General features: G+C 42.7%; 1 protein-coding gene across 1 annotated transcript in view; it reads left to right on the top strand.

Annotated features, from left to right (window-relative positions):
- The window catches only part of LOC311037885 (transmembrane protein 132C), a gene marked incomplete at both ends in the record, with an annotated part of 185,402 nt that overhangs the window by 150,969 nt on the left and 21,593 nt on the right, over positions 1-12,840 (top strand). Inside the window, one exon of the mRNA XM_084047177.1 lies at positions 2,590-2,733. Within this exon, the coding sequence (XP_083903303.1) occupies positions 2,590-2,733 (144 nt within the window). The remainder of the gene's footprint in view (positions 1-2,589; positions 2,734-12,840) is intronic.

Below are 12,840 nucleotides of genomic sequence, written 5' to 3'. Positions count from 1 at the left end.
TACAAAATTTGTACTCCATAGCATGCTGCGAACTTGAGTTATGGCTGTTTGAAGGCCAGCCAATGGGAAGACAGAGGGGGCGGGGCTTCAGCAATTCATGCTGGTCCCTATTGGTGGTCTAAGTCCACATACCAAATGTGGACTTGGTGGCATGCTGCAAACTGGAGTTATAGCTGTTTAAAATCCTGTGCTCATCCCGTGCTCATACGGGCGCGGGGGGTCCCTGGACCCCTCTTTGATAACTTCATCAATTCATGCTCGTGCCTATTGGTGGTCTAAGTCCACATACCAAATGTGGACTTGGTGGCATGCTGCAAACTGGAGTTATAGCTGTTTAAAATCCCATGCTCATCCCGTGCTCATACGGGCGCGGGGGGTCCCTGGACCCCTCTTTGATAACTTCATCAATTCATGCTCGTGCCTATTGGTGGTCTAAGTCCACATACCAAATGTGGATTTGGTGGCATGCTGCAAACTGGAGTTATAGCTGTTTAAAATCCCGTGCTCATCCCGTGCTCATACGGGCGCTGGGGGTCCCTGGACCCCTTTTTGATAACGTCATCAATTCATGCTCGTCCCTATTGGTGGTGTAAGTCCACATACCAAATTTGGACTTGGTGGCATGCTGCAAACTGAAGTTATAGCTGTTTGCTTCTTTGCCATGCTCATCCCGTGCTGAAACCGCCGGTCGGACGGACGGACGGACGGACGGACGGACATACAAAAGTCAAAAGCCACGTATAGAGCGGTTGGCACCGCTAAAAAAGTACAAAATAATGCCTCTGCTCTTAAGACCCAATCCTGGCATGCATATTGAGTTTGGGTCCACCACCCCCACACTGGGACCAGAGATTTAAGGTCTTGATAAGAAATAAGCAGTGGATGAAGGTCATTGTGAGGTCAGGTCTACTCTTTTCTGTTCTGGTCACAATTAATTTCCTGACATACAATGAAAAGATTACTATGCAATGACTTTTATACCATGCCCTTTGTTGTGGCTTTCAACACCAGAACACCATGAATTAGCATCATTTTGGAATTGGGGTAAATCTTTATTTATTTTCTGTCTCATTTCGGTAATTTAGAAGCTGTATGAAGCTGTGCATTCGATAGAAATAATTACCATTTTCATTTCAGTTAAGAAAGAATGATAGCACTAGAGAGAGAGAGAGAGAGAGAGAGAGAGAGAGAGAGAGAGAGAGAGAGAGAGAGAGAGAGAGAGAGAGAGAGAGAGAGAGAGAGGGGGGGGGGGTATTGAAGTGGAGAACACCTATTATTAATAGGCTTCAAATTCTATTTGAGATTTGAGTAATGTTATCAGTTTTATATGGGGAAGCAACAAAGCAAACAGAGCCCCTTTGGTTGTGATGAACCACAGACCAGTTTTACTTTTCCTTTCAAATGTTTTGGCCTCTGAGCTGACTTGCATTGTAACTAAGCCGGGATGAGCACCATCCAAGGCCATAGCAAATCCTCTGTACAACCAGCACGCTGAGAGCTCACGGATTACAAGCGTTGTCTTAATTGATCTCATTATCCTCTTCCTGTTCTTCTGTGAGACATTCCATCCTCAAGTGTATCTCGTGATCACAATTCGAGGCGTGCTGTTTTACAAAACGTATCAATATCAAACTTTCAATGTTTGCGTAAAATTAAATGAGTTTCTGGGAATAGCAGTAAATGAGGCCGGGTAATTACTGCACCATGAAGATATTCCACTCGAGGCCTTTTACTTTTTTTCCTTTTTTTCCCCCAACAAAACCTGAAGCAGGAGATACAGTCCTGCCAAGGCAGAGTGCAGTAACTACGAAAACAAAAATCACTGAAAAATGGGTTTAAAAGTGATTCAACTGGTCCGCCAAATGCGATATCGGCATATAAGTGATATTACACTAATTGTACATTTGTTCTTGAGGTAATTGTTTATCCCCCAACATCACAAAGGCTAATTTGACCTTTGGGATACACAAATAAGTCGGTGTGTCCAAAAACGTAGTTACTGCTCTTTGGCTTGGCAGGGCAGTCGCACTCAATGAGTTACATTGTTTATGAGTGAGCAGGCATGGCGTATGTTTGTGAGTATGCGTGTAAGCCATGCATGAGCATGGCTTCTTTTAGCCTTGCATGACCAACAGGTAGACAGCTTCACACTATTGCCGAGATTAATATTCAGTCATATACTGTATAGCATTACAAACGGACACATTTCATTTTGTGTATATTGATGTCAATGTAGTGCAACTTAGCACACATACACATTGACACTCAAATGTGCACACATACACAGATAGCTAGACATCAAGTTCCATTTTATGGTTATCATTGGATTTTATTTGTGATTTGATATTTTACACATTACCTTTACCCCAGTGCATTACCTTACAGGATACAACAGTAATGTTTGTAACCAGTCGATACAAGTGTTATTCACTACTGGTCCAAATCTAATTAGAAATTGCCGTCACTGGCATTTTAAGGCACACTATTTTAAGCCATATGCTGCTCACACACTCCAAATGTTTTTTTCTTGTGTAACATTTTTCATTAGATCTAATATTGCTTTGTGTCTTTTGTGGTTTGCCCCTCCAGGACACTGAGATCCTCAACACAGCTGTCCTTACAGGACGCACCGTTGCTGTGCCAGTCAAGGTAGTCACTGTGGGAACGGATGGAACTGTCTCAGATGTGACGGAGGCTGTGGAGTGCAAGTCAACAGACGAGGAGGCTGTAAAGGTGAGGTTGTGATCAGTGGCTTTTCAATCTTCCTTTATTTGCTTCTCTGGCATTGTTAGTATAATTTCCTCGTGGAGTAGGTTGAGCAGAATAGATTGAAGTGTGGTATACAATTGGCCTTGAGTTTTCTCCATAGTTGGACTAAACAGCCATTGTATTTCAGTAAGACTCTTTTCATTTTCCACAGACACATCATCATTGCAAATGCCAACGATAACATCCACTGGGTTTATCACAATTATTATCATAAAGCTGATCTGGCAGTGCTTCTGTATTTCCTTGTGCATTTGCCTGGGGCAGGGCAAAGTATGGTCCAAACAAAGTAGACACAGAGTGAGAGAGCATAATGTTAGAGAAAAGTAATTCTTTGCTACTTCAAATTCTACATCTACGTTTGTAATCTGTTTCTGAACCTGTCAACTCAATTTCTCAATTTCCTGAGCAGAAACTAAGAAATGCAGCCGGTTTTATTCCTTATTCGTATCTATTGTGAAGCGTTATTTGTCTTCTATCAATGTCTACTGCGTATTAATGTTGTTGCCGAAAGAATGCACACACAGTCTGGAAGGACTATGCATCTTCATCTCTTCCAGCAAAATAGTGCTCTGTTGTTGTTGTTGTTTTTCCCTTAGCCTTCATGGCAGGCCGTTAGATGAGACAAGTTTTTGTTAGGGTCACAGAGTGATAGATCAATATCCTTGTGTGAGCCCAGAGTTTCAGGAAAAAAAAAACTCAGCTGCCAGCATGTTCCTATTATTCAGGGCCTCTGGATAACAAAAAAAAACACATACTGTAGACTTTTTACAACTTTGTGGCATTTGTGGCACTCCATATGGTCAGAAGTGCTTTTGGAGGTGCATTCCATGGAGATCAAGAGAGGCTGTGGTACTCTATATTGTTTATTATTGCTTTTATAACATGGTTGACAGTGACTAGCATCAAGATTCACAGTAGGAGTGGGTTATCATATACTATAGTGGAAACCTTGTATGTACAAAACAATAGATCTATCTATCTATCTACAGTATATGCAGTGTGTGTGTGTGTGTGTGTGTGTGTGTGTGTGTGTGTGTGTGTGTGTGTGTGTGTGTGTGTGTGTGTGTGTGTGTGTATATATATATATATATATATATATATTAGGGCTGGGACTCGATTAGAAAAAATAATCTAATTAATTAGAGGCTTTGTAATTAATTAATCGCATTTTAATCGCATATCAATATTTGACCTGAGAACAGTGAAAAGCATTTTTTTCAAATGGATTTTGGCATACGTCTTTAAGTAGGCCTACATGTACTCAAGAACTGTACTGAAGTACAATTTTGAGGTATTTGCACTTTCAGTATTTCCGTTTTCTAATACTTTTACTTCTACTTCACTATATCTCAGAGGCAAATATTGTACTTTTACTCCACTACAATTATTTGAAAACTTTAGTTACAAGTTACTTTGTAGATTTCGATTATTATTACAAAACATACCATAAGCCCTATATCGGCCATTTGAAAATAGCATGTGACCCGCACCGCATCGGGCACCCCCCCCCCCCCATCAAGCAGGCTATGCAGGCGAGTCTTCATTCATGTTTTCATGCACTGACCTGGCTGCAGTTTGTTGTTGTCTGAAAACCATGTTGGTTGGTGGTGCGCAAAAAAAAAAGGTGCAAAAAAAGGTGCGATTAAAATGTGTACATTTTTTTAACGCGGTAATTTTTCTGTAATGAATTGATCGAAATTAACGCGATAAAGTCCCGGCCCTAATATATATATATATACTGTATATATATATACACACACACACACACACATACACACGCGCGCGCGCACACACAGAGTACAGTATGTTACTGTGCATACTATACAAGCATGCCCTAGAGAAATAAAGGCAGAGCTCCCAGTGGGTTTCATTATCCACTGCGTACCTCACATAGTGACGTTGACCTGGTGGTGTCCCCCCAATGGGCGAAGCATCTTGTTTCATCCTTGGGTTTTCTCTGACTTCAACAGGGTTGATTAGTGTCTGAAAAAGACGCTGAAGCTCCTGGCTATCCTTAAAGTCAGCTTGAATGTACCATGCACTTGTGGAATTCAAACCCGTTGCTTATATACCCCACCACGTGTGAGGATCATACAGTACGTCATGCATGCAAACCCAGCCGTTGGCAGGAATTAGCATACTCAATGGATACGATTCTCCCCTTGATTGATTGCCAATGAAATGTAATGATTGGGAATGGTCTGCAGGGGAATGCAATTATATTTATTATATCTGAATTTGCTTCTGAAGTTATGGATTACTTGGCTTCCTCAGGCTCATCTTTCCGAAGAAAAAGATTTATTGTCATATGTCTTTCTACCAGAAACCGCTGCGACACCCATGGAGTGGCAAGTGAGCGTTGAGGGGGATCTCACAGCACACCACTGCTCCAACTGAGTCCACACTTTGCCCAAATATTGCTCAGTGGTCTGGCTATTGGGATAACAGTGGCGTGTGTATGCATGCCGGAAGTGCACATACGCGATATGCGCCATACTCGGACATGCTGTGTTCAAGGAAACCACACGACACGGCCGGGTCAGGACAAATGAATGTGCACTTGGCGATGCACTCAGTTCAAGGCACAATAACCAATACGTCACAGACACAACTTCACGCTTTACCGCGGTCTGTACGTTGTACACTGTAGAAAGGCATGGGACCACGGAAAAAAACCTGGCCACAGCGGGGCATCTGCTCAATTCATTTCAATGACGATGCGTGCGCACACACTTTTTTTATGCCCACAGCGCACATCTTCACGTGTGCGGCCAGTGAGAGAGTGTGTGTGTGTGTGTGTGTGTGTGTGTGAGTGTGAGTGTGAGTGTGTGTGTGTGTGTGTGTGTGTCACAGAGATAGAGACACAGCGAGAGAGAGAGAGACTCCGAGACACACACACACACGCACACGCACACAAAACGTGCAAAACGTTACTTCACGTTGCCCCCAATACTTGCTACAGATTGCTGCCAAATGCACCTTTACTGTTCTCTATTACTCTCTATTGGGACAATAAATCTTATCTAAAAACAAATGCTATCTCATTTCTCACTATCCTTCTGCATATACAGTACCAAAGTCGCATCAATCATACCCACTACTCAAAACAACATCTTCATTGCTCATTACATGTACACGATTACTAATTTTTTTGCACCAATAGCACAACACTGTGCTAACTACACAGAAATTCTGCACACGCCCGAAGGCACTTTTTTCTAGTTGGTTTAAATAAATATGCCATATGTTTGACATTATGTCTGAAATGAGTCATGCAAATATCTATTTTCTGTTGTCATAACAAGACACCGATTGGCAACAAGCACTTTAACACATTTTTACCAGGTGCTCGAAGAGCGACTGAGTCTACAAACAGTCAGACTAATCATCATCATTCGACACCAGTCGACACCTAGTCGACACCTTTTCATCATTGGCTGTCATGGCTGTCCTTCACTCCTTTAAGCCAATGGGGAGACGGCCCGTCCTGCGCAGTAACCGCCCTCCGTTCCCCTCATTCACACTGTAACAGTTGAGTTGCAGACAGTGCAAGTTGCACTGCTGCCTTAGGGAACAGAGTTAGCCTAAATGCTAGCGTGCTTCATTAGACCTAGTTTGGCTATTAAGTTATTATTTGGCCATGTTCACACTGACTTCAATCTTCGCTATTGTTGGGAAGACCCGTGTGGTGTCTAAAAATGTTGCCACCACTTATATAAAAAACATTATTAGCGTTTACAGTCGCATATTTGTTGCCAGGTTTGGCGAGAAACAAGCAATCCGAAAAACAAGTAATCAGGTCTATGAAAACCACACACACACACACACAGCACCTGGTAGAATATGACTTTTGTCATTTCGTTCTTGTTTTATATTACAGGTGCATTTAATGTCTGACGAGTTTTAGGTGGGACATGATTCAAAAACACGTGGAAGTAGGGCAAAGAGACTGAGAGATGGTAGTTCAATGGAACAATACAGTGGTGCGAGTGAGTGGATTGTGGGACTTGCTGGCACACGGACGATATTAGTACCCATTCTCCCCCTAACCATTATTGTGTAGTGTTTAGTTTAGTCTTAATGTATGTCAAACCTTCGCACTCAAAGAGTAGCAATTATTACGCTGACAGACGATGGTGCGGCAAGTAATGATAAACTGGAAGGAATGCACCGTTGCTTTATATCTGTGTTTGGGAAATGTAACAATATTAACAATATGTGCACAACCAAAAATCTACAGTTGGAGTTACTTTGTCACATCAATACGTTTACATTGTCAATCTGTATTGCCGCAAGCCTATTCCTATGCCAATATTGACATTAAAGGACAGCCAATGTATTAAGTATTCAGTATTCAACCTGGATTATGGATTAACTGTGTGTGTGTGTGTGTGTGTGTGTGTGTGTGTGTGTGTGTGTGTGTGTGTGTGTGTGTGTGTGTGTGTGTGTGTGTGTGTGTGTGTGTGTGTGTGTGTGTGTGTGTGTGTGTGTGTGTGTGTGTGTGTACTCCAAATAAGAAATAATGTACTACAATGCAATGGATCATTTCCTTGGAGGAGGGGAATTGATTTGCTCTTGTTGTCAAGGCATCTCAACAGGATGCTAGCAGAGAACTGTAGAGATCAATGAAGTGGCAAATTTGTTGTGCTGAGGGTGTCTGCTCTCAGAGATGTCAATTAAATGTTTACTCTGATCATCTGCTGCACCACTCATTGTGTCAGGGAGGAATCAACCTAGAATCACAATGATGCAAAATGAGCAATTTTTGAGATTGAAAGCGTCGGATAGATTTAAATAAACTTTATTTCAAAATTGAAGTCATAAAGAGAGAGAAGAAGAAGAGATGAAACTAAAGAGTTGATTATTTCAGTTATCTGGGTGGCTGCTCATTTGAGTAAGGCTTGAGTGTACATAATTGTTTTAGTGTACATGCGTGCGTGCGTGTGCGTGGATGCATGCATTGTGTGTTTATGTGTGCATGCATGTGCAAAAGATATTTTCCATTATGCTCATTGCATAACATGCAAAAACAATGTCTATGTTCTTCTACTGACAGCTGAGCAAACAACTTTTTTTCTAAAATCCTGCTAATTATATTAAACATATGTGTTGATTGGAGCAGTGGGCAACCACCTAGTAGCCTATTTTTTTTAATTACTTTTTCTCTCAAATTTAGTCGTTATACCAATTAATTCCCCCCCACACACATTTCTGTGTGTTGTCACAGCTGTTGTATCCTACAAGCTAGAAAGAAAAAAAAAACTATGTTATGTATATTTTATTTTGATATGGTGTTATAATAAAATGTCATATTGTTATGGCACACTGACTATCAAGAAAATAAAAACACAGCATTTCATGTCAAAAAGGCAGACAAAGGATGCACCGTGGTGGATTCGAACCTCCAGACTCTGCAGTGGTGGACGTACCTGCCACTGTGCCACCTGAGCGGCATTGAGGAGCAGTTAAGCCTAAATTATTAGTAACTAAACATTCTTTGGTGTCCACCTCATTGAGACACTCACAAGGGACGTACTCAGCGATCAAGTTGTGAGGAAGGCACACCAATGCCTCTATTATCTCAGGCGACTGAAAAGGTTGGGTATGGGCCCCAAGATCCAATATGGGCCTTCTAAGAGGTACCACAAAGAGCCCCATAATTGGCTGCATCACTGCCTGGAAACTGCCTATTGACCTCAACGACAAGTGCATAAGCGGATGTGAGCTTCCCTCCATCCAGGACATAACTGACACACGTCGTTTCAGCAAAACCTGCAGGCTTATCAAAGATTCTAGCCTTCCCAACCATGGACTGTTTCGGGTGCTATCAAGGGTCAAGTGGCTTTGTAGCCTCAGAGCCATTAGCAGTACATTGCTAAAAAAAAATCCCCTGGACAACTAGGCATATAAATGATCTAGCCAGAGAAAAGAAAAATCACCACTGCGCACGCAGCTTGAGGTCTCTGAGCTTAGTGTCGAGCCTGGCTGGGGAACTATGAAAGGATGCACTATATCTGCCTTGTTTTAAAGTGATTTAAAAAGTAAGGACCAAAACGAGCACTCCTCTTCCCCTGCTATAGAAAAACAAAACTGCTAACGGTAATACATCCCAGGAAAGGTGAATATTTAAAAAAAAGTCATTGCCACAGTGATAGTGATACATGTGGTCCAGGCGTGTGATTATTAAGTATTACGGGACTCAGCCAATCAGAATCAACTTTTCCATTTTGTAAACATCACTTGACGTGTCACTTGCCAAACATAACTGATCTACAAGCTAACGCCATCGTATGATGAAGAATATAAGCTTTAGGAGTTCAGTGTCTTGCTCAATGACACTTTGAAACAAAGCCAGGAGGAGTTGGGGATCAAACCGGTGACCAGTAGACACCCACTCTTATCTCCTGACTGTGCACACCAAAAGCTGACAAAGTGACAGTTATTTGTGGCAATCATTCATTTTCAATGGCTACTGTCTACACTGAGCGACTTGGAGTGACGAGACACCTGCATGGTGACAAGATTGACATTACTTTGCAACCCCAAAAAGTTGAAAACAGTTCAACTTTATGCAAATGGACAGCGATCAGATGGCAGATTTGTTCCTCTTCATTTGTTGTGAAACCAAACTTAACTTAACTTTAATTCCTATATGTGGAGAGACAGCGAGATCCTAATGTGGCGGTGGCGTGCGCCGCGGCGGTTGTGGCGGACGCCGCGTGCGCCGCGGCGGTTGTGGCGGACGCCGCGTGCGCCGCGGCGGTTGTGGCGGACGCCGCGTGCGCCGCGGCGGTTGTGGTGGACGCCGCGTGCGCCGCGGCGGTTGTGGCGGACGCCGCGAGCGCCGCGGCGGTTGTGGCGGACGCCGCGAGCGCCACGGCGGTTGCGGACGCCACAACCGCCGTGACAACCGCCCAAAGCGCCGCGAGCGCCACGTAGGGTCCGCCATCCGATCCATCGACCATATCTGCGCTCTTCTGGCGCAGCCCCCCCCCCCCCCACCTGCGTGCCCCCCCCCCCCCCCCCGGGACCCCCCCCCCCCGGGACGCCCCCCCGCCCAAGGGGTGGATAGTAATAATTGTATATTTTGCGCATTTGATCCAGAGCAGTTGAGATTTGATTCGGCCATATCTTTCTGAATTTAACTTGTATTTTTATAATTGTATTTTTTATATGATCTGTAAAGTTTATATTTTCATTTGCTACCAGGCATGAATTTATTATAATTTATTAGATATGTTTTTCCTTATTTTCTTTCTTTATTTACACGTGCGTAATAAACGAAGCATTTCAGATTTCATCCGCCCAGATCTTTCTGAATTTTACTTGAATTATTATAATTTTAATGTTTATATGATCCGTAAATTTTATATTTTCATGTGGTATCAGGCATGAATTTATTTTAATTTATTTTATTATTTTATTTCATTTATTTACATGCGCGCAATTACACACACATCTAACTATTGGACTCAGCTCTTTGCTCTTATAAGCTAGCTCTATTAGCTCTTATCGGTCATAAGTCATATTCAGATAATGTCCTCATAGAAAGCGATATATACAAATGCAAAGTGTAAATTAATCTCTTATATATTTGCTTTACGAGCAGGGGTTCTCTCCGATGGCTTGGAGGGTCTCGGTGCGGCTGCAGAGTTCACCTTGAAATGTGTCATTACAATTTTACTGTAGCCTAATCCACAAAAGTGTGACTGACTGTTAATTCCTTGTGTCAATACATTGTGTTTTTATCACCGGTGGCAGTATTATTATTATTATTATTATTATTGTTAATAGACCTTGCAACATATATGTTAGAGCAACTTAAGTGCTTGCAGAACTTAATAATATAAGCACACTTATTCTCCAGGCAGACAGACAGAAACAGTCTGTCTGTCTGTCTGTCTGTCTGTCTGTCTGTCTGTCTGTCTGTCTGTATATTATGTTACGTGCATAAATTAAGCTTGGGTCATTGGTCAATGAACCTGGTGTGTCGGTCAGAAAATAACTGATCTATAAACTCACAACTCATCGCATCCTCATTCATTTCACTGGTTAAATGCAACAGACAGACAGCCAGCCGATCAACAAGCTCTGCAGCGCGATAGATAGATAGATAGATAGATAGATAGATAGATAGATAGATAGATAGATAGATAGATAATATAAATATATTATACTGTAGGCTACACGGTTATAACCAAACATAATTATGATAGGCTATATTATTATATTAGGCTATTAACATTATGCAAGCTAATTATATTTACCATGGTTACGTCAATAAGAAGACAGACAGATCTATATATCTGTCTGTCTGTCTGTCTGTCTGTCTGTCTGTCTGTCTGTCTGTCTGTCTGTCTGTCTGTCTGTCTGTCTGTCTGTCTGTCGGACGGACGGACGGACGGACGGACGGGCACATGTAAATAAATGAAATAAAATAATAAAATAAATTAAAATAAATTCATGCCTGATACCACATGAAAATATAAAATTTACGGATCATATAAACATTAAAATTATAATAATTCAAGAAAAATTCAGAAAGATCTGGGCGGATGAAATCTCAACATTTTCGTTTATTACGCACTAGGGGTGTGCCGATACACTAATTTCACGAAACGATACGATACGATATTTGGCTCACAACTTCGATACGATTTCGATACGATACGATACGCACTTTTTTTATTATGAAAATATATGGAGGAGAAAAAAAGAAAATGCAAACAAATAATTCTGTTTTTGCATTATTCAGACATGCAAACTTGTAGCTTTTCAGCTACAATAGCCGTTTTGAATCCAAATAGTATGACACCTGACCAGAAAAAAAAACATGTTGTCACTCTTTTCACTTCGGGGCCGTTTGCATGCCTGATTATTATGATTGTAAAAAAAAAAAAAAAAAAAAAAAAAAAACGTATCGCGATATATCGCGGGACGATATATCGGCACACCCCTATTACGCACGTGTAAATAAAGAAAGAAAATAAGGAAAAACATATCTAATAAATTATAATAAATTCATGCCTGGTAGCAAATGAAAATATAAACTTTACAGATCATATAAAAAATACAATTATAAAAATACAAGTTAAATTCAGAAAGATATGGCCGAATCAAATCTCAACTGCTCTGGATCAAATGCGCAAAATATACAATTATTACTATCCACCCCTTGGGCGGGGGGGCGTCCCGGGGGGGGGGTCCCGGGGCGGGGGGGGGGGGGGGGCACGCAGGTGGGGGGGGGGGGGGGGGCAGGTGGGGGGGGGGGGGCTGCGCCAGAAGAGCGCAGATATGGTCGATGGATCGGATGGCGGACCCTACGTGGCGCTCGTGGCGCTTTGGGCGGTTGTCACGGCGGTTGCGGCGGTTGTGGCGTCCGCCACAACCGCCGCGGCGCTCGCGGCGTCCGCCACAACCGGCGCGGCGCTCGCGGCGTCCGCCACAACCGCCGCGGCGCCCGGATGGCGGACCCTACGTGGCGCTCGCGGCGCTTTGGGCGGTTGTCACGGCGGTTGTGGCGTCCGCCACAACTGGCGCGGCGCTCGCGGCGTCCGCCACAACCGCCGCGGCGCTCGCGGCGTCCGCCACAACCGGCGTGGCGCTCGCGGCGTCCGCCACAACCGCCGCGGCGCCCGCCACCGCCACTTTGGGATCTCGCCCCTCCTGTATATGTGTATCTTAGTTCCTAGCAAACATGGAGGAGAAGCTGATTGCTGCTTTTGCAAAAAAATAAATAAACATGATGATCCGGGTTTAAGCAGATGCTGGGAGACAGGTATTCAAGGTTATTGGCATGAATTGTGAGGTTCAATCAAATTAATGCCAAATGCATCAAATTTAAGAAGTTGTCAATGATGCTACTGTACTGTATATGCAAAATTCCTTATGAACAGTAGGCCTACGTGAATGGTGCCACACAACTTTAAAAAACGAATGTACAAGTGATCAGCTAAAATCAAAGTATAAGTTCAATGTATCTCCTGAAACAGGGTCACAATTTTCGACGGTAAGTTATTTGTCAAAACAGTTTATATGGACAGCACAACAATGTAGATAGACTGGCAAAAC

The sequence above is a fragment of the Gymnoscopelus microlampas genome (assembly GCF_963454915.1).
Source record: "Gymnoscopelus microlampas genome assembly, chromosome: 21".
Taxonomy (NCBI): domain Eukaryota; kingdom Metazoa; phylum Chordata; class Actinopteri; order Myctophiformes; family Myctophidae; genus Gymnoscopelus; species Gymnoscopelus microlampas.
This window is presented reverse-complemented; position numbering and strand designations above follow the sequence as displayed.